The sequence below is a fragment of the Babylonia areolata genome, chromosome 21 (assembly GCF_041734735.1).
Source record: "Babylonia areolata isolate BAREFJ2019XMU chromosome 21, ASM4173473v1, whole genome shotgun sequence".
NCBI classification, from domain to species: Eukaryota; Metazoa; Mollusca; class Gastropoda; order Neogastropoda; family Buccinidae; genus Babylonia; species Babylonia areolata.
The window spans coordinates 45,808,049-45,832,048 of NC_134896.1; the positions used below are offsets into that span (position 1 = coordinate 45,808,049).

Here is a 24,000-nt window from a genome sequence, read left to right on the forward strand (position 1 = left end):
TACACATTGTCTGAAAACAAACTAGGGAAGACTTAAAATGCACTGATGTGAGTGTCTGCAGGCCAGTGACTGTGAAGAGTGTAGAAAGTGCTTCATGCAGCAGACAGGCCTTCAGCATGGGCCATACGTTGGTAATCCTCTTCACTCCAAGCCTCCCGTTGTGAAGGATTTTTAGGGCCCTCAGTCTCCTGTTTTTTCCCTATCCTTTCTCTTTTTTTCATCTTCGGAAACGTGGAGGTTGGGTTGTAGGCAGCGTGAACAGATAATTCTTTTCTGTGTGGATTTCTGCTCCATGTGGTAATTTTAGGCTGACGTTTAGACAAGTGTCAAGAGGTTTAACTGGCACGGTGGTGTATAAAAATCTGCGACCATCCATGTACCTTTCTTTTCCAGCCATATTCACTGCTCACTGCTAACTGTCAGCTAGTCACACTGGATGTCAGCCATGTCCACAGCTCACCTCTGTCAGCTAGTCACACTGGATGTCAGCCATGTCCACAGCTCACCTCTGTCAGCTAGTCACACTGGATGTCAGCCATGTCCACAGCTCACCGATAACTGTCAGCTAGTCACACTGGATGTCAGCCATGTCCACAGCTCACCGCTAACTGTCAGCTAGTCACACTGGATGTCAGCCATGTCCACAGCTCACCGCTAACTGTCAGCTAGTCACACTGGATGTCAGCCATGTCCACAGCTCACCGATAACTGTCAGCTAGTCACACTGGATGTCAGCCATGTCCACAGCTCACCTCTGTCAGCTAGTCACACTGGATGTCAGCCATGTCCACAGCTCACCGTACTGTCAGCTAGTCACACTGGATGTCAGCCATGTCCACAGCTCACCTCTGTCAGCTAGTCACACTGGATGTCAGCCATGTCCACAGCTCACCGCTGTCAGCTAGTCACACTGGATGTCAGCCATGTCCACAGCTCACCTCTGTCAGCTAGTCACACTGGATGTCAGCCATGTCCACAGCTCACCGGTAACTGTCAGCTAGTCACACTGGATGTCAGCCATGTTCACAGCTCACCGTACTGTCAGCTAGTCACACTGGATGTCAGCCATGTCCACAGCTCACCCTACTGTCAGCTAGTCACACTGGATGTCAGCCATGTCACAGCTCACCTACTGTCAGCTAGTCACACTGGATGTCAGCCATGTCCACAGCTCACCGATGTCAGCTAGTCACACTGGATGTCAGCCATGTCCACAGCTTACCTCTGTCAGCTAGTCACACTGGATGTCAGCCATGTCCACAGCTCACCTCTGTCAGCTAGTCACACTGGATGTCAGCCATGTTCACAGCTCACTGGTAACTGTCAGCTAGTCACACTGGATGTCAGCCATGTCCACAGCTCACCGCTAACTGTCAGCTAGTCACACTGGATGTCAGCCATGTCCACAGCTCACCTCTGTCAGCTAGTCACACTGGATGTCAGCCATGTCCACAGCTCACCTCTGTCAGCTAGTCACACTGGATGTCAGCCATGTCCACAGCTCACCGTTAACTGTCAGCTAGTCACACTGGATGTCAGCCATGTCCACAGCTCACCTCTGTCAGCTAGTCACACTGGATGTCAGCCATGTCCACAGCTCACCTCTGTCAGCTAGTCACACTGGATGTCAGCCATGTCCACAGCTCACCGCTAACTGTCAGCTAGTCACACTGGATGTCAGCCATGTCCACAGCTCACCGCTAACTGTCAGCTAGTCACACTGGATGTCAGCCATGTCCACAGCTCACCTCTGTCAGCTAGTCACACTGGATGTCAGCCATGTCCACAGCTCACCTCTGTCAGCTAGTCACACTGGATGTCAGCCATGTCCACAGCTCACTGCTAACTGTCAGCTAGTCACACTGGATGTCAGCCATGTCCACAGCTCACCTCTGTCAGCTAGTCACACTGGATGTCAGCCATGTCCACAGCTCACCTCTGTCAGCTAGTCACACTGGATGTCAGCCATGTCCACAGCTCACCGGTAACTGTCAGCTAGTCACACTGGATGTCAGCCATGTCCACAGCTCACCGCTAACTGTCAGCTAGTCACACTGGATGTCAGCCATGTCCACAGCTCACCGCTAACTGTCAGCTAGTCACACTGGATGTCAGCCATGTCCACAGCTCACCTCTGTCAGCTAGTCACACTGGATGTCAGCCATGTCCACAGCTCACCGCTAACTGCCAGCTAGTCACACTGGATGTCAGCCATGTTCACAGCGTCTCGCCAGCTGTCTGTCACGGCCTCTGGACATTTTCTTGCTGAATGTTTTGTTGTCATGTTCTTTGAGCCTTTCGGTTGCTAAGTGAAAGTGCAATACAAATAAAACCTATTACTGTTGATAAATAAATAATAACAAGATTGCATTGGTCACAATAACAACACAACACTGAACACAATAAAGCCGACAGTGGGAATGGCAGGACTGAAGAAGAGGAAGCCAGAACGTTACCATATTTGGGCCGATTCCAGGCTGCATGAAGTACCAACAAGAATCGTTAGCGATGTTACACAACAAGAATCGTTAGTGATGTTACATAACAAGAATCGTTAGTGATGTTATATAAAATACGATAACCATCCAATATATATCGTTCTACAAAGAAAAAACATCAATCCATTCAAAAGAAAACTAAATCAAAGTATCAAACAAACAACAACAACAAAATGAATGAGTAGAAACAAAAGGCAATATATTATAAGATTTGATTCATAGAATAGCTAAATACACTGCAGTTTTCACTCTTTAAAAGCTATCATCACAGAGTGAGACAGGGCATATAAATCACAATAGTTTGAAAAAACAAATGCGTTTATGAAAATGATTGACCGATAGGGCTTATCGGTTCACAACACATGACAGGTATCTAGCCACGCTCAGTGCCGGTCTCAAGTCTCTGAGAAGACAACAGAGATAGGGATGTGTCAAAATGCTAATCCAGCAGTTTCTAAACATTGTGGCATTTCTCACACTTCATTTTAACCTATATTTCATTTCTGTTTAAAGAACAAAGGGACGAACACGCCATTCAAGTACCTGATGGCAAAGCTCAAGGAGAAGAGATACCTTTACAGGCCTGCTGGTACATGACACGCCTGTTTCACGAGAACTTGGAACTGAAGCATAAAGCCGTTTCGACATGTACATGGGTAGAAATCAATAATACTCAAAACAAAGCGAAATTACTATTTGACGAGGAGAAGAAAGAGACTTACTTGGGATTGAAGATGGGGAAGGCGGATGTTGCGGACAGCGGGGGGTGTGGAGGAGGGGGGACACTGGGGCCTGGGGGCAGGGACTGTCCCTCTGGCTGCTTCTGAAAACATCCAGGCTGATCATGTGGAGGGTGGTGGTTCACACACACACACACACACACACACACACACACACACACACACACCACACCACACCACACCACAGAAAAGCAATAGCGCATGCGTCAACGCACACAGGAACAAACCCACGCCTGCTCTCAGCTCACACAATGTTCTCAAAGACGCGCGCGCAGACACGCAAACATATATGTACGTGTGCAGTCGAATAAGATTAATTCATAACAAACGAACATATAGTCAGAGACTAAAACCAACTTGAGTACAGATAAATATAGTGACATAATTGCTGACAGAAACGTTGTTATAAAATGAGTCATTTGACACACGGCTGTTTTCTGCCCCAGACTGAGTATGTCTTCCTGACAACAATCGGTACAAAAGTAATGACAAACACATGCTAAGACCACGAACAGAAGTGGATTTTGTTTTTCATGCTGCAGAATAGTGGGTTGGTTGTTGTTGTTGTTTTGTTTTGTTTTTATTCAGTAAAACAAAGTTTCAAAAATATTCATCGTGAGTAACCTCCATTCTACAATCTCGGCACAGCCATTCATTTCTGTCCAAGAGACGCATCTATGTCAATAAGACTTTCTAACCACTACAACAATCAAAACGTGTTTTACATGCTTCATAGCAGTTTTTAATTAAGTCATGGCTCCCCCGCAATTACAAAAATTAATGATACTTAACACAAAATGTGAACACTTAAATGATTCGTATCCGAATTGAATACACATTTACATCTGGTAATATGAACTGAGGTTTCTACAATCATCCATTATAATGCAAAAGTAATGATTCGTGATAATAACTGAAAAATCGGAAGCAGAAGACTAATATCAAAACATGAATGCTTAAAACGCTAAAGTAAAAATCAATATGACACAAATGGCAGGAAAAACATTCACAAATTGATTGTAATGCCAGGATAAAATGTAGAATATGAAATCAGCCAAATGCCAAGGTCCAGTTTCCAGAATCTAACAATATACGTGCAAAAGAGCAAAGATTAATCAGGCACACACAAAATTAGGGTTACAAAAACTGAAGAAGCACACACACACACACACACACACACACACACACACACACACACACACACACACACGCACACACGCGCGTGCGAGCGCGCGCTAAACACACACACACACACACACACACACACACACACACACACACACACACACACACACACACACACTGGGCACGACACACTTGCTTACCGCGCTTATCATGTCCTGAAATAGATGCACAAAGAAAAACTGATGACCGAAGTTTAGCAACCACAAAAAAACCCAAACAAACAAACAAAAAGCAAACAAAAAACGTTGGCTAATGGCCACTAACACAGTGAAACGGAATCTGACAAACAAAGCACACACAATAAGCTAAACCACCACAAATTCACCCATCACTGGTATTTTTAAACCTCTAACCATCTAGTTAAAAGATTCTGATCTTTAGGTTTATTCAAAGATATTTTCAAAAAAGCAAATAACAACAACAACAACAAAACAAACAAATAAAAATAGAACAACCATGACAAGGTTTCTTAAAATGATGTCATTTTGCTTGAAAAATCATAAAATACACATAAAATCTTTTGTGTGTTTGTTTGTTTGTTCTGGACTGGAAACAAAATTTGCAAGAATAAAATGCACTGTTTGTGTTACTGTACAGAACACGACTGAAGGCCGGAGCACTGACCTGTCTGTGCTGTCGGAGTTTGGCTGCCTGAGCGGGGTTGTTGAACCGGAACATGTTCTTCTTTCCCAGGAGTAACACGTCGCCTGTACCACACCAAAACACTGTTGTGTTGTGTTGTGTTGTGTTGCGTTGTGCTGTGTTGCGTTGTGTAGTGCTGTTGTGTTGTCTTGTGCTGTACCGTGCTGCGCTGTGCTGTGCTGTGCTGTGCTGTACCGTGTTGTGCTGTGTTGTGCTATGCTGTTGTGCTGTGTTGTGTTGTCTTGTGTAGTGCTGTTGTGTTGTTTTGTGCTGTACCGTGCTGCGCTGTGAAGTGCTGTGCTGTGCTGTGCTGTGCTGTACCGTGTTGTGCTGTGTTGTGCTATGCTGTTGTGCTGTGTTGTGTTGTCTTGTGTTGTGCTGTTGTGTTGTGTTGTGCTGTACCGTGCTGTGCTGTGCTGTGTTGTGCTGTACCGTGCTGTGCTGTGCTGTGTTGTGCTGTACCGTGCTGTGCTGGATTGTATTGCACTCTGTTGTATTGTATTGTGCTGTGTTGTTCTGTGTTGTATTTACTGTACTGTACTGTTCTGTACTGTATTGTGCTGTACTGTGTTGTGTTGTGTTGTGTTGTGTTGTGTTGTGTTGTGTGTGTGTGTGTGTGTGTGTGTGTGTGTGTGTTGTTGTTGTTGTTGTTGTTGTTGTTGTTTGGTGTGTTTTTTGTCACACCAGATTTCTCTGTATGAAGTTCGTGCTGTTCTCCCCATGGCCCGGGGACAGCGCTTCGTCACAGTGCAATGCAGTCCATTTTCGCTGTGTGCAAGTGTAGTTTTTCCATTCACAGTGACATTTTCTACTGAATGTTGCGAATGACATGCCTCCAGACCACACACACACACACACACACACACACACACACACACACACACACACACACACACACACACACACACACAGCCTACCCTGTGTGAGGGCGGTGGGCTGGTTGAGCATGACGCCATTGAGAGAGCACTGGGCCCCGTGGCGGGCGTGGAGGGTGACCTGACCGTCCTGGTGTTTGATCACACAGTGCTCCGCCTGTAGGCCTGGTCCCTGCAGCACTGCCACACGGCACAGCACGTCACGACATGGCATGGCGCGTCACGACACGACACGGCACAGCACGTCACGACATGGCATGGCGCGTCACGACACGACACGGCACAGCACGTCACGACATGGCATGGCGCGTCACGACACGACACGGCACAGCACGTCACGACATGGCATGACGCGTCACGACACGACACGGCACAGCACGTCACGACATGGCATGGCGCGTCACGACACGACACGGCACAGCACGTCACGACATGGCATGGCGCGTCACGACACGACACGGCACAGCACGTCACGACATGGCATGGCGCGTCACGACACGAAACATCACATCACGACACAATACGACACGACATGAAACGTCGTGTCACGACACGATATGACACGACACGACACATTACATCACGACACAATACGACACGACACGACACGACACAACACGACACGACACGACACATTACATCACGACACAGTACGACACGACACGACACGACATCACATCACATCACATCACATCACATCACATCACATCACATCACATCACATGACACAACACAGCACATCACAACACGACACGACACGAAACAACACATCACGACACGACACGACATGACACAACACAGCACACCACATCACAACACCATGCGAAACAACATATCGCGTCACGACACTTCAAACTACAACACAGCACGACACAACACGTTAGTATAGTATACGATACGATACGATACGATACGATGCATCTTTATTCATTCAACTGGAAATTAACAGCGCATCCACAGGCTCTTCACTCACCCCACACAACATCTCAGCCCACAGCCCACAGCCACAGCCCATAGCCACAGCCCAAAGCCGAACCCACCGCACATAAAACATGACCAAGGTTGGGCCGGAAGATGAAAAAGCACAGCATATCACGCTAAATACACACCAGCGAACAATACAACATACCCCTTCACACACACATGCACGCACACACACACGCAAGCACACACACACACACACACACACACACACACTTCATTGTCCTGGTGTAAGTGTCAGATTTCAGCAGATGTAAAGCCAGCTTTGTTCAGGGAAGGGTACATCTGATCAGGGTGAGTTTCAAACGTCTGGGTTTGTTTTGGGGGTTTACAATTAATTGTTCTTGTTTTTGTTTTTTTTTGTTTTTTTTGTTTTTTGTTTATTTGTTTGTTTGTTGTTGTTTTTCGTTTTTTATTTGTTTTGTTTTGTTTTTTCTTTCCTTTATTTTTGACCATGAACAAATCAGTGCCCTCAATGTACACACATCTATGTCCTAAATAACTGGGAAACATATTCGGTCTCCACTACGTTCTCACCATCATCTTGGGTGTCTTCAACAAGATGACTATGGTGTATTGACAAAAAGATGACTATGGTGCAATGACCAAGATGACTATGGTGCAATGACCAAGATGTCTATGGTGCAGTGACCTAGATGACTATAGTGCAGTGACCAAGATGACTATGGTGCAATGACCAAGATGACTATGGTGCAATGACCAAGATGACTATGGTGCAGTGACTATGGTGCAGTGACCAAGATGACTATGGTGCAGTGACTATGGTGCAGTGACCAAGATGACTATGACTATGGTGCAGTGACTATGATGCAGTGACCAAGATGACTATGGTGCAGTAACTATGATGCAGTGACCAAGATGACTATGACTATGGTGCAGTGACCAAGATGACTATGGTGCAGTGACCAAGATGACTATGGTGCAGTGACTATTGTATAGTGACCAAGATGACTATGGCGTAGTGACCAAGATGACTATGATGCAGTGACCAAGATGACTATGGTGCGGTGACTATGATGCAGTGACCAAGATGACTATGGTGCGGTGACTATGGTGCAGTGACCAAGATGACTATGGTGCGGTGACTATGATGCAGTGACCAAGATGACTATGGTGCGGTGACTATGGTGCAGTGACCAAGATGACTATGGTGCAGTGACTATGGTGTAGTGACCAAGATGACTATGGTGCAGTGACCAAGATGACTATGGTGACTATGGTGCAGTGACTATGGTGCAGTGACCAAGATGACTATGGTGCAGTGACTATGGTGCAGTGACCAAGATGACTATGGTGCAGTGACTATGATGCAGTGACCAAGATGACTATGGTGCAGTGACCAAGATGACTATGGTGCAGTGACCAAGATGACAATGGTGCAGTGACCAAGATGACTATGGTGCAGTGACCAAGATGACTATGGTGCAGTGACCAAGATGACTATGGTGCAGTGACTATGATGCAGTGACCAAGATGACTATGGTGCAGTGACCAAGATGACTATGGTGCAGTGACCAAGATGACAATGGTGCAGTGACCAAGATGACTATGGTGCAGTGACTATGGTGTAGTGACCAAGATGACTATGGTGCGGTGTCTATGGTGCAGTGACTATGGTGCAGTGACTATGGTGCAGTGACCAAGATGACTATGGTGCGGTGACTATGGTGCAGTGACTATGGTGCAGTGACTATGGTGCAGTGACCAAGATGACTATGGTGCGTTGACTATGGTGCAGTGACTATGGTGCAGTGACCAAGATGACAATGGTGCTGTGACTATGGTGCAGTGACTATGATGCAGTGACCAAGATGACTATGGTGCAGTGACCAAGATGACTATGGTGCAGTGACTATGGTGCAGTGACTATGGTGCTGTGACTATGGTGCAGTGACTATGGTGCGGTGACCAAGATGACTATGGTGCGGTGACTATGGTGCAGTGACCAAGATAACAATGGTGCGGTGACCAAGATGACTATGGTGCGGTGACTATGGTGCAGTGACCAAGATGACTATGATGCAGTGACCAAGCTGACTATGGTGCAGTGACTATGGTGCAGTGACCAAGATGACTATGGTGCGGTGACTATGGTGCGGTGACTATGGTGCAGTGACCAAGATGACTATGGTGCAGTGACTATGGTGCAGTGACCAAGATGACTATGGTGCAGTGACTATGGTGCGGTGACTATGGTGCAGTGACTATGGTGCAGTGACCAAGATGACTATGGTGCGGTGACTATGGTGCAATGTCTATGGTGCGGTGACCAAGATGACTATGGTGCGGTGACTATGGTGCGGTGACTATGGTGCAGTGACTATGGTGCAGTGACCAAGATGACTATGGTGCGGTGACTATGGTGCAGTGACTATGGTGCAGTGACCAAGATGACTATGGTGCAGTGACCAAGATGACTATGGTGCAGTGACCAAGATGACAATGGTGCAGTGACCAAGATGACTATGGTGCGGTGACTATGGTGCGGTGACTATGGTGCAGTGACTATGGTGCAGTGACCAAGATGACTATGGTGCAGTGACCAAGATGACTATGGTGCAGTGACTATGGTGCAGTGACCAAGATGACTATGGTGCAGTGACTATGGTGCAGTGACCAAGATGACAATGGTGCAGTGACCAAGATGACTATGGTGCAGTGACTATGGTGCAGTGACTATGATGACTATGGTGCAGTGACTATGGTGCAGTGACCAAGATGACAATGGTGCAGTGACCAGTGTCCAAACTGACCATGTACTCACCAATGTCCTGTTCCCTGCGTGCGTCTTCTCGACCAACAAATGTCTTCCCCTCCTGTTTAGTGACAAACGGTGACTGCATTTAGTATTATTATTATTATTATCTAATAAACAACACTGTATAGAAATTCTCCAAAACACCCCAAATGAATAAGTTGTCCAAAGAGCACTATCGATGCCACAGGTTTGAAACGCCCAAGCAAAGATCAGCTTACACTACCTTGAGATACCATCATTCAGAAGATCAAATGTTTAATACCTGAATTATCATCACCAAAGATTAACAGCACTGCATTACGATATCATCACATCAAAGATCTATGAAACACCACTTTCATGTCATGAAGGAAGCAATGAATTCAAAGTGTAACATCCAACAGAACTGGACCTGACTTTGTGTTGGATCACATGTTGCAGCAAAGACCAGAGCACGACAGTAAGACATCTTGAGATAAACCAAACATTAGAAATTCTAAACTTTCATTGACTAAAAACAGTAAAGTATGTTCAGATACAGGCCACACTGGAAATCCAAAACTTTCACTGATTTAAAAAAAAACATACAATGAGATATCTTTATATACACCACAAATAAATCGTAAACTTTCACTGATTAAAAAAGCATAATATCATAACATACACTACATATAACAAGTCCTAAACATTCACTGACTAAAACAAACAACGCAATGTCCTGAAGATACATCTTACAATACCAAACTTAAACGTTGACAGGTAAAACCTCCCTGCACAGGTGCAGCCCACAGTGTACCTTGAGGTGGAAGATGATGACCCCGGTGGACAGCACATCCTCATGCAGGCCGATCAGGTGGGGCAGCTGGGAGTCAATGACCACGCCCAGAGAACTGCTGCGTCCTCCAAGACCCCGTATGGACAGGTCTGATTCCTGTCACAGCACACACCGTGTCAGCATGACAGATACCCACACCGTGTCAGCATGACAGATACACACACCGTGTCAGCATGACAGATACACACACCGTGTCAGCATGACAGATACACACACCGTGTCAGCAACAGATACACACACTGTGTCAGCATCACAGATACACACACCGTGTCAGCATGACAGATACACACACCGTGTCAGCATGACAGATACCCACACCGTGTCAGCATGACAGATACCCACACCGTGTCAGCAAGACAGATACCCACACCGTGTCAGCATGACAGATACACACACCGTGTCAGCAACAGATACACACACCGTGTCAGCATGACAGATACCCACACCGTGTCAGCAAGACAGATACCCACACCGTGTCAGCATGACAGATACCCACACCGTGTCAGCAACAGATACACACACCGTGTCAGCATGACAGATACACACACCGTGTCAGCATGACAGATACCCACACCGTGTCAGCAAGACAGATACACACACCGTGTCAGCAAGACAGATACACACACCGTGTCAGCATGACAGATACACACACCGTGTCAGCATCACAGATACACACACCGTGTCAGCATGACAGATACACACACCGTGTCAGCATGACAGATACACACACCGTGTCAGCATGACAGATACACACACCGTGTCAGCATGACAGATACCCACACCGTGTCAGCATGACAGATACACACACCGTGTCAGCATGACAGATACACACACCGTGTCAGCATCACAGATACACACACCGTGTCAGCAAGACAGATACACACACCGTGTCAGCAAGACAGATACACACACCGTGTCAGCATGACAGATACACACACCGTGTCAGCATCACAGATACACACACCGTGTCAGCATGACAGATACACACACCGTGTCAGCAAGACAGATACACACACCGTGTCAGCATGACAGATACCCACACCGTGTCAGCAATGAGGTTTATGTGTCTTTTGTTTTTGTTGTTGTAGTATTTACATTCTTAACTTTAAAAAATGCGCACGGCCATCACAACAGGATTTCAACCTTTTCTGTTCACGTTAAGGTTTTTTATATTGGAAACAAAAAAGACATGACAAAGAAAGTAGTGAAAAGAGACAGAAGACAGGGTGAGCGAGAAAGGGAAAGACACAGAGAAAGAGAGAGACAGAGACAGACAGAGACAGACAAGAGTCACCAAAGTTAATCATCTCTCGAATGAAACATACACGCGCAGGTCAGTGTTTATTATTGGGTTCACTTCAGTAACTTAACTTGAATACATGAAATCCTGCAATGGCTTAGTTTTGTGTTCTTAACCTTTAAACATAAACTTCAACAACAAAAAAGAAGATAAAAGAACGAAAGAAAGAAAGGAGGGCAGGAAGGAAAGATCTAGACAGGAAGGAAAGAAGAAAGAAAGAATGACAGGAAAAAAAGAAGGAAGAACGGAAGGAAAACAGAAAGAAACAAAGGAAGTTAAAGAAGGAAAGAAAGAAGGAAAGAAGGAAAGAAAGTAAGAAAGAAGGAAAGAAAGAAAGAAAGTAAGAAAGAAGGGAGGAAATAAGTGGTGCGAAGTGTCGCTGAAGGCATCAGAACAATGACACAAAGCGGCAGACATCGCAGAATCACCCACATTCTTACCTCGTAATTTTCTTCTGGTGTTTCAGTGTGTAGATGTCTTACTTTGTGTTTTGCTTTTTCCTTTCTTAATTCATGTACACTCAAATGGACAAACAAATATTTATCACACAACTGTCAATTCCTCACACAGATCTCACCAACAAAATAAAGTACAATGTACTTTAAAACTTATTTCGTGTTTACTGCTGGTATTGTACTGTTTTTCTTTTTGTCACAACACATTTCGGTGTATGAAATTCGGACTGCTCCCTAGAGGGGAACGTGTCGCCACAGTTCAGCGCCACCCTTCAAAAAAAGGGATGTCTTTAGTTTCAGACAGCTGCATCGTGTACTGTACCTTCATGAGACTTTGTGTTTCAGTCCACTTGTTCAGCCAGGACTGTGTCAGCTGGTTGGCCTGAAATCCAAACACACAATGTAACAATCACCGTCTAAACATAAACGTGTATCATAATTATTTTCTGAGTATGTATTACAGTCGTCTTCAGTGACACTCATTGTATTGTATTTGTTCTCTCTCTCTCTCTCTCTCTCTCTCTCTCTCTCTCTCTCTCTCTCTCACACACACACACACACACACACACACACACACACACACACTGCGTCACCGACAGACACAAAGACAAGACAGCCGTGACTCACCATGGCCTCATTCTCCTTCAGTTTCTCACAGAGCAGTGTTCCCCTGACGTGTTCTGCCATCCCTACTGCTCCCTGCACACACAACACTAAGAGTTACTAATCGTATCGTCATCAGTATCATTATCATCGTGGTCGTCGTCATCAATAATCCTAACTGCTTCTCATCACCATCATCCCCAGCACTGACATCATTATTGTCATTATTATACTGCCGCCATCGCCATTTCCGCCCTCTTGATGTGTTTGACGTCAGCTGGTACTGACACGTGTGAAGAGAGATAAAGCACAGTTCTGTCCGTTGACCATTTCTCAGTGGTAATCAAGGATTACTATTTGAAATAAACAGAGGTACAATTAAAGAAAATTGCATAGTGGGTTTCTTAAAAGGACAGTCGTTAATTTAACAAGAAAAACAATTGATGATGAATGTAAAAAGTCAAAACCATCAGCGTTTCCAGTGAATCTCGATGACACACTTTGGTGTGGCTAAGGCTTCATCAAAGTCAAAAATGATAATTATGCTTAACTGACACATCACTGGAACAAATGCATTCGCTGTGAGGGCAATGTTCAGCCAGCAGACTGAACGCACTCCAGGGAAACAGGAGCTCCCCCACCCCACCCCAACCTCCCCGTGACGTGTACCTGGTCCACACCCAGGTGGGCAGACAGCGGCAGGTCAGTGTCCCCGCCAGGTAGGGAGGCGGTCATCTCCAGTACGGGCACAGGGCTGCCGCACTGCACACCACACACAGACATCAGTAAGGACACAGGGCTGCCACACTGCACACCACACACAGACATCAGTAAGGACACAGGGCTGCCACACTGCACACCACACACAGACATCAGTAAGGAGACAGGGCTGCCACACTGCACACCACACACAGACATCAGTAAGGACACAGGGCTGCCACATTACACACCAAACACAGACATCAGTAAGGACACAGGGCTGCCACATTACACACCACACACAGACATCAGAAAGGACACAGGGCTGCCACATTGCACACCACACACAGACATCAGTAAGGAGACAGGGCTGCCACACTGCACACCACACACAGACATCAGTAAGGAGACAGGGCTGCCACACTGCACACCACACACAGACATCAGTAAGGACACAGGGCTGCCACACTGCGCACCACACACAGACATCAGTAAGGACACAGGGCTGCCACATTGCACACCACACACAGACATCAGTAAGGAGACAGGGCTGCCACACTGCACACCACACACAGACATCAGAAAGGACACAGGGCTGCCACACTGCGCACCACACACAGACATCAGTAAGGAGACAGGGCTGCCACACTGCACACCACACACAGACATCAGTAAGGACACAGGGCTGCCACACTGCACACCACACACAGACATCAGTAAGGACACAGGGCTGCCACATTGCACACCACACACAGACATCAGTAAGGACACAGGGCTGCCACACTGCACACCACACACAGACATCAGTAAGGACACAGGGCTGCCGCACTGCACACCACACACAGACATCAGTAAGGAGACAGGGCTGCCACACTGCACACCACACACAGACATCAGAAAGGACACAGGGCTGCCGCACTGCACACCACACACAGACATCAGTAAGGAGACAGGGCTGCCACACTGCACACCACACACAGACATCAGTAAGGAGACAGGGCTGCCGCACTGCACACCACACACAGACATCAGAAAGGACACAGGGCTGCCGCACTGCACACCACACACAGACATCAGTAAGGAGACAGGGCTGCCGCACTGCACACCACACACAGACATCAGTAAGGAGACAGGGCTGCCACACTGCACACCACACACAGACATCAGTAAGGAGACAGGGCTGCCACACTGCACACCACACACAGACATCAGTAAGGACACAGGGCTGCCGCACTGCACACCACACACAGACACCAGTAAGGACACAGGGCTGCCACACTGCACACCACACACAGACATCAGTAAGGACACAGGGCTGCCGCACTGCACACCACACACAGACACAACTGATCATCAGTCAACAGTCTGTCTGGTTTGAGACACCTACACATCCATTGTTTTAATAACGGCAGTAAACAGACTTTAATAAAAGACGCAGCAAGCATCATTCTACGCTAAGCATATTTCTGTCTCTCAAAAAGTGTCAACCCAGTTCCCCTTTATCTTCCCAAGCTGTGAGCCTGGCCAGCAGAACGTGACGTGAACATGCCACATACCTGACTGAACTGCTCGGGAAAACATTGAAAACTCGTCACAGTTATCCATACACAACAGTCCAGACAGAAACCAGCTTCACACAATGTCCAAATCCATACTAAATAACATGAACCATTGTTTAACCTGACTTCTCGTGAGACGATGTAAATATTCGCTGCATGGTCATGGTGAGTAATGTTGCTATATTTTGGAACTTTGTACGTACTTTTTAAAAAGAACCTTTTTAAAGCACACACCAAAATTTAAGCACCAAAAGAACTCTTTTTAAAGCACCAAAAGGAACCTTTTTAAAGCACAAATCATTGTCAACTGATCAAACAAAGAGGGCAACAAAGCCCTAGCAGCACGCTGAACGGCAGACTGACCATGGTGGCTGATGCCAGCATCTGCTTCAGTCTCTCGATCTCCTGTCGGAGCTGACGGATCAGCGACACGTTGGCGTCCTGACAACATGACAAAGGCCATGTTTATGGCAATGTCCTGGTTATGACATAAAATAACAACTGTTTTGTTTATGACACAACATGACAAAGGCTGTCTTTATGACACAACACGTCAAATGCTCTCTCTCTCTCTCTCTCTCTCTCTCTCTCTCTATATATATATATATATATATATATATATATGTATACACACACACACACACACACACACATATATATATATATATATATATATATATATATATATGCACATACATGCACAACATGACAAAGGCACTGTTTATGACAACATGACAAAGGCACTGTTTATGACACCACGTTACAAAAGTGCTGTTTATGACATAACATGACTAAGGCACAATTTATGACACAAAATGCAAAAGCACATAGCATGATAGTTTAGGAATACAATCATTCAGACATCAAACACTGTCTCCTGTAAGGAAAGCGAAAGTGCTGTGACGGGTCACACCTCGTTGATGACAGGTTTGTTGACGATCCTCTTGGCTCGCTGTGCGTAGCGCAGGGTGCTCAGTGTGTCGCTGTAGTGCGTGCTGGCCGGAGTCACCGCTGCACAACACACAGCCTCACGCTTACAGATCATCACAGCTATGTATTGTTGATACTCACATAGCGCCTTCGGTCCGAGGCCAAACTCTACACGCTTTACAAACACGGAGTCCTTTGTACATGTCCTGTAGTGCCGATTGACAGCTGCCTCCAGACGCTCATCAGTCGTTCCTTGTGTCATCCAAGCCAGGTTTCAATCACATATACATATATGTTTTACCGTATACAGGTTCCACAACACATATATGTTTTACCGTATACAGGTTCCACAGCACATATATGTTTTACCGTATACAGGTTCCACAGCACATATATGTTTTACCGTGTGCAGGTTCCACAGCACATATATGCTTTACCGTATACAGGTTCCACAGCACATATATGTTTTGCCTGTGCAGGTTCCACAGCACATATATGTTTTGCCGTGTGCAGGTTCCACAGCACATATATGCTTTACCGTATACAGGTTCCACAGCACATATATGTTTTGCCTGTGCAGGTTCCACAGCACATATATGTTTTGCCGTGTGCAGGTTCCACAGCACATATATGCTTTACCGTATACAGGTTCCACAGCACATATATGTTTTGCCGTGTGCAGGTTCCACAGCACATATATGTTTTGCCGTGTGCAGGTTCCACAGCACATATATGTTTTGCCTGTGCAGGTTCCACAGCACATATATGTTTTGCCTGTGCAGGTTCCACAGCACATATATGCTTTACCGTATACAGGTTCCACAGCCCTGTAGTGTTCTCACATCACCTTAACCCATTGACTGCTGCTGACAGGCGTCAGTAAAGGGCTGTCAACATCATCACTGAGATTAAAGGGCTGCCAACATCACTGAGATTAAAGGGCTGTCAACATCATCACTAAGATTAAAGGGCTGTCAACATCACTGAGATTAAAGGGCTGTCAACATCATCACTGAGATTAAAGGGCTGTCAACATCACTGAGATTAAAGGGCTGTCAACATCATCACTGAGATTAAAGGGCTGCCAACATCACTGAGATTAAAGGGCTGCCAACATCACTGAGATTAAAGGGCTGTCAACATCACTGAGATTAAAGGGCTGTCAACATCATCACTGAGATTAAAGGGCTGCCAACATCACTGAGATTAAAGGGCTGCCAACATCACTGAGATTAAATGGCTGCCAACATCACTGAGATTAAAGGGCTGTCAACATCACTGAGATTAAATGGCTGCCAACATCACTGAGATTAAAGAGCTGCCAACATCACTGAGATTAAAGGGCTGTCAACATCACTGAGATTAAAGGGCTGTCAACATCACTGAGATTAAAGGGCTGCCAACATCACTGAGATTAAAGGGCTGTCAACATCACTGAGATTAAAGGGCTGCCAACATCACTGAGATTAAAGGGCTGTCAACATCACTGAGATTAAAGGGCTGCCAACATCACTGAGATGAAAGGGCTGTCAACATCACTGAGATTACAGTTACAGGTCGGGTCAGTCACTGTTCTTTATCAGGACTTCTTCCTGGGGGTGCTGTAGCTTAGTTCAGCAGAACCACGTACACCGCTTACCAGTGTACACAGTGCACCACTTACACTTAACGTCATGCCACACACTATGCTCATCTCACCTATGTTCCGCAGCCATGGGATTCAGCGAAAATGTGTTTTAAAAACAATGATTAACTGGTTACATCTGATATATTTATATATATATATATACTTCAGAATACAGTCATAACACAGGTTTAAAACGTAGGTCAGCCTGTTTTCCCTCAAAATAATGCTCAACAGCTTTGTCTGATACGACTTGAAACCATTAAGATCCAAGCTGTGTTGCTGTCGATTAGTGCACTGTGATGTGTCAGTGTCTCCTGGACAAGGTGAAGAAAGACCTGAACAGTGCAGATGGTGGTGATGTTCATGACAAAGTATAACCTTCTACACAAGGAGGGGGGGGGGAGTGAAGAAAGACCTGAACAGTGCAGATGGTGGTGATGTTCATGACAAACTATAACCTTCTACACAAGGGGGGGGGGGGAGTGAAGAAAGAAACCATGTGCAGTGAACAGAAACAGATGATTCGGAAATCGTTTCACTTTCCGTGTTGCGGTGTGCAACAACAGTGTGTTGTGTGATGGGGAGGAAAAGCCAGATGTGGATATCAAAATAAATCCCCTAGGCCACAGCTTTATCATTATCATTATCGTTATCGTTCCTGTTGTTGTTATCATTATCATGATTATTACTATCATTATTGAAATGCCTTTATCTGTTGTTTTAGGGCTGGTGTCGCAGGCGTTCCCTGCATGTTCCCTGTCGTCAGACAGGGCCTGAAAGAGGAATAACTCCACATTCGTTGCCGTTGTTCACAGTTATACCCCTTATTAAACTCCGTCCTTCCAGTCTCTCAATACAGCTTTTTGACACACAAACGGCTAATAGTCAAACACACCTTTATTCCTTCTTTCCTCTCTTCTCCGTCCGTTTATTCATCCATTCAGTAAGTGAAAGAACGAACAGATCAAAGAATGAATGAAAATGAATGAAAGATTAAATGACAACAGCAAAAATCACAGGGAAGTGAAAAAGTGCAGTGATGAGGGAGGACCAAAATGAACAATGTGACGGAGGAACGGAGGAACGAATGAATTAACAAACTAACAATGTGACGGAGGAACGAATGACTGAATGAATTAACAAACTAACAATGTGCCGGAGGAATGAATGACTGAATGAATTAACAAACTAACAATGTGACGGAGGAACGGAGGAACGGATGAATTAACAAACTAACAATGTGACGGAGGAACGGAAGAATGAATGAATTAACAAACTAACAATGTGACGGAGGAACGGAAGAATGGATGAATTAACAAACTAAGGTAGAAAATGAATACTTAAACAAAACAAAGAAAAATGAACAGAGAAGGAAATGCCCCACTACTCCACCGTTAGCTGGGTGTTTTGTTTGTTCAGTTTATTCTCCATACTAGTAGACACCTCGGCACTCGCTACTCACCACATCCAGTGCCTCACCCATTCTCCACTACCATTGTGTGTGTGTGTGTGTGTGTGTGTGTGTGTGTGGAAATAAATGAATGCGTACGTGTCTAAACCACTTATTATAGTGAACAGACAATAAACCCATGAAAAGACGAATACAAAAAACAAAACAAAAAAGAAAAAAAAAGAAAGACAGAGAGAGATAGAAAGTAAGAAAGAAAGAGTCAGGCACTGACTGGCGATCATGAGTGTTTTGGAGTTGCCCCCCAGACTGTCCTTGAGGATCCAGGTCAGCACCGAGTCCCTGTAGGGCACGTGCAGCACGCGTGCTTTGCGTCCTGTGCTGGGCGATGATCCTGCCGGCGTCTCCCCCAGGCTGCCCGTGGGCCCCACTGCCTCGCTGCTCCACGTCAACAGGGACCTCTCCGCTGACACGTGCACATTGTCATCATCATCATCATCATCTTTGTTGTTAATATTCTTAATCAGACTTATTTTGCGCATATCTTCGAACACAGACCAAACGCTAGGCGCTTTACATACACGCAGTTTCCACAACAGGCTGTCTACCTGGCTAGAGCGGACTGACCGCTGCCTTCAGGCGCTCATCGCTCGTTTCCTGTCATTCAGGCTTCAGTCACGCGTACAGATGAACAAGCATATGGTGATCGTGGTGATGGTGCTTTCTTCTTTTTTTTTCTTCTTTTTTGTTTTGTTTTTGTTTTTTTTGTTTTGTTTTGTTTGTTTGTTTGTTTGTTTAACTTTTTTTTTTAGCCGCCTTTGGTTTTAATTAAATGACACCAATATGATTCGAATTACTAATATGTCACAGTACACACACACACACACACACACACACACACACACACACACACAGTTACTCACCAAGGGCCTTAATGACGTTGGCCAGAGTGTTGAGAGACTTGTTGATGCTGCCCCCTTCAGTGATGCGGCCCTTGTAGTTGGCGTGGTAGTTGGGGTCTGCTCGCTCACTGCCACACCATGCAGGGCACAGTTAGCGTCTGTCTAGTTATTCACTGCCACACCATCAGGGCACAGTTAGCGTCTGTCTAGTTATTCACTGCCACACCATCAGGGCACAGTTAGCGTCTGTCTAGTTATTCACTGCCACACCATCAGGGCACAGTTAGCGTCTGTCTAGTTATTCACTGCCACACCATGCAGGGCACAGTTAGCGTCTGTCTAGTTATTCACTGCCACACCATGCAGGGCACAGTTAGCGTCTGTCTAGTTATTCACTGCCACACCATCAGGGCACAGTTAGCGTCTGTCTAGTTATTTACTGACACCATGCAGGGCACAGTTAGCGTCTGTCTAGTTATTCACTGCCACACCATCAGGGCACAGTTAGCGTCTGTCTAGTTATTCACTGCCACACCATCAGGGCACAGTTAGCGTCTGTCTAGTTATTCACTGCCACACCATGCAGGGCACAGTTAGCGTCTGGCTAGTTAATTACGGCTTAGTCTTTTGTGAAGGACCATCACTCTCAAAGTAGGAGGCAAGATTGCACTGGCTCTTAGTGCTGCAGCCTTGGGGGCTAGTTGGCCTTTGGGAACCATCCCAACGCCGACTGTCCTAAAACCCTGTTGGTCAAGAGAGTGGGCAAGACATTATCAAATATAATCAAATTCTAGCCCAGACAGTTGGAACAGCAGTTGCCTCCTCTGCTGTTCTGATGGTCATAGTCGGCCAGGCTGACTGTCATACAGTTGCTGCTGTCCGTCCTGAGAGTGACAGTACAGGAATGCAAAAAAGGAGGGGGTTCGGCGGAGCTGGTTGACTTTCAGTTTCAGTTTCAGCATCAATGATGATCTGATTAACAAGCTGAAACAGCAGACACACGAGGCAACCATACAGAGACAGAGAGAGAAAGAGACAGAGGCAGACAGACAGACGGACGGACAGGCAGAGGCAGAGATACAGAGACATAGAGACAGAAAGGCAGAGGCAGACAGAGAGACAGAAAGACAGACATAGACACAGAGAGAGTCCAACAAGCAGAAACAAGCACGCGACAACCACCGAACACCCTTACCCCTCCCCCCAATCCACAACACAGTCATGAACCAACAAGCCCAGCAGCCTGCCAACTGAAGCGTACATGGTTTTTACGTGATATGTAAATTGTCTCTCTGTCCATTTACCTATTATTGTATAAGCATTTATTATATTTGTTTTATGTCGTTTATTTATTCTATTTTCATTTATCATAGTTTGTGTATGTGTGTGTGTGTGAGGGCATGGTGTAAAGCTTTCACCTTATCCATTCTTCCTTCAATAAAACATTTGTCCTCTCTCTCTCTCTCTCTCTCAATTTTTTTTTCTTTACTGTAACGCCGGGAGGGACTCATAGGGGTCAATACCTCATTAATGCCACCTTCTCTTCCTTCTCCCACGTGACCGACACCCCTCTCCCTCTCCCCCCCTTCCCCAACCCCCACCCCTCCCAGTTGATCACACCAACAGCAGTTGACACTGGCCTTGGGCGATTCCCAAATCGACACTAATCGGCTGGGCAGTTGGTGGTGGTGGTGGAGGTGGTGGTTGTGGTGTGCTGATAACGGGATTAAACCGTGACGTAACCGCTGACTGTGGTCATTGGTCAGCTGACTCACCCTTATTACGCCCTTTTCCCAGTCCCCCCCCCCCCAAGCTCCCCCCACCTCCCCTCTCTCTCCCCCCCTTACCGCTTCCTCACCTCTCCCCCTTCCCCACCCCATTCTCTCAACTCCCTCTGCGTGTGGATGTTTTTGTTTTATTTTGTTTTTCCCCCAGCCATGTGATTTGCTGGGCATGTTCTGATCATTGACATTACGATGTGCTTTCTGTTCTCTTTTCCTCATTTCACACACACACACACACACACACACACACACACACACACACACACACACACACACATATATATATATATATATATATATATATATATATATATATATATATATTTATATATATATACACAAACACGTACACACACACATATAAATATACACGTACACAAACACGCGCAAACACACACTCTTACACACATGCACTCATGCAAACATTCACACACACTCTCTCTCTCTCTCTCTCTCACACACACACACACACACACACACACACACACACACACACACACACACAAAGACAGGTCAACGCGTCATGTTTATGTATGTTCCAGTGAATGTCTTTCTTTTCCCTTTTTTTTTTTTCTCTTTTCTTAAACATTCTGGGATCAAACTCAACCCAGACAAGAAGCAATTTTGTATGTTTTCTGTGCTTTTCAAGTCACATTGTTCTGTATAGTGTTGACCTGTCAGAATTGAATACAATGTTTGTTTGTTGTTGTTGTTTTTGTTTTTAAGTAAAAACGCAAACTCTGACGCGCCAGCATAGAGGTGGACAGAACAATAACATCACACTTAAAACATGTCAAAAAGTCTACAGTGAAAGGAAAGCACGAGAACTCTCCAGGTTAATCCCTGTTGTTGTTACATGAAGGCACACAACGCCCCATGTTGTCATCTGTCTAGTTCTCGTTCTCATGTCACTGACAAATCCCCGAAAGCTAAAGACCTCAGCGAATACACTGAGCGCTGTACGTGTTTGGGGCTTAAGGACACCGTGCAAATCTATGTGCGGTCACATGAAACAATCCTGATTAATTCTGACCAGGTGAGAACAATCCCGCTCTTTCATCCCCAGCCAGATCGTGTGGTGTGTCCCACCCTTTCTTTCACGGTGCTTAATCATCCGTGAACTGACTCTGTGTGTGTGTGTGTGTGTGTGTGTGTGTGTGTGTGTGCATTTTGCGTAAACATTGATTAACAAGAGCTTAGTATGAACTAACAAGACAGACTTTCGCGCGCGCGCGCGCGCGCGCGCGCACGCACGCACACACACACACACACACACACACACACACATCAATTATACCGATCCCTCCACACTCCTGCACACATTTCACATGGTCACACACATTTCACATGGTCACACACATTCACACATTTCACATGGTCACACACAGGCACAAAGACAAAGAAACCAAACTGCCAATGAACTCGGCCTGGTTGATTCATTGATACAGTTCATCCACACCGACCAAACAGTCAGTGCTGTCCCCGTCAAAGCCGTCAGTCAGCACAGACGGAGCAACAAAAGGAGCCATCACCACGGGTCTGTGACCACACTGTAAGGTCTGTGGCCACACTGTAAGGTCTGTGGCCACACTGTAAGGTCTGTGGCCACACTGCAAGGCCCCGGGTCTGTGGCCACACTGTAAGGCCCCGGGTCTGTGACCACACTGTAAGGCCTGTGGCCACACTGTAAGGCCCCGGGTCTGTGGCCACACTGTAAGGCCCCGGGTCTGTGGCCACACTGTAAGGCCTGTGGCCACACTGCAAGGCCCCGGGTCTGTGGCCACACTGTAAGGTCTGTGGCCACACTGCAAGGCCCCGGGTCTGTGGCCACACTGTGAGGCCCCGGGTCCAGCGCCAGGACGTTAGACGTGCCACCCAACAAGATGAACACAGACAGCAACGGACAGAATGATGACACTCTGGTCCATGTCCACTGACGGTGTGTTGTGCAGGACGCACACCGTTCACAAGCGCTGTGTTCGCACTGTTCCACTTGGGTTCATATGGAGCGATCCAGACACGCACGTTGTTACATCTATTGTGTTGTATTGTGGTAGTTTTTATCAGAACACAAATTGCTCTGCGTGAAATTTGGCCTGCTCTCCGGAGGGAGAACACGTTGCCTAAGTACAGCGCCACATTTTGTCTCCACCCTCCCTCTCTCTCTCTCTCTCTCTCAGTCTTGTTGTTTCTGTTTTATTTGGGTTTATTATGTTCAT

At 46.1% G+C, this 24,000-nt stretch overlaps 1 protein-coding gene across 3 annotated transcripts in view; it reads right to left on the reverse strand.

The window, feature by feature from the left end:
* LOC143296707 (uncharacterized) overlaps positions 1–24,000 on the reverse strand; it is a 133,489-nt gene that overhangs the window by 61,996 nt on the left and 47,493 nt on the right. For 2 of the 3 annotated variants that reach the window (XR_013057155.1, XM_076608755.1), the window contains exons 11-23: positions 20,019–20,125; positions 19,370–19,561; positions 16,044–16,141; positions 15,494–15,571; positions 13,542–13,634; positions 12,897–12,968; positions 12,592–12,651; positions 10,476–10,610; positions 9,707–9,758; positions 5,983–6,120; positions 5,048–5,130; positions 4,564–4,578; positions 3,221–3,321 (exon numbers count right to left, since the gene is read on the reverse strand). Coding sequence is in view for 2 of the 3 variants with exons in the window: in XM_076608755.1 (XP_076464870.1) it covers positions 3,221–3,321; positions 4,564–4,578; positions 5,048–5,130; positions 5,983–6,120; positions 9,707–9,758; positions 10,476–10,610; positions 12,592–12,651; positions 12,897–12,968; positions 13,542–13,634; positions 15,494–15,571; positions 16,044–16,141; positions 19,370–19,561; positions 20,019–20,125 (1,224 nt within the window). In the remaining variant the exon portion in view is untranslated. The remainder of the gene's footprint in view (positions 1–3,220; positions 3,322–4,563; positions 4,579–5,047; positions 5,131–5,982; positions 6,121–9,706; positions 9,759–10,475; positions 10,611–12,591; positions 12,652–12,896; positions 12,969–13,541; positions 13,635–15,493; positions 15,572–16,043; positions 16,142–19,369; positions 19,562–20,018; positions 20,126–24,000) is intronic. The other variant, XM_076608756.1, reaches the window with a different exon arrangement.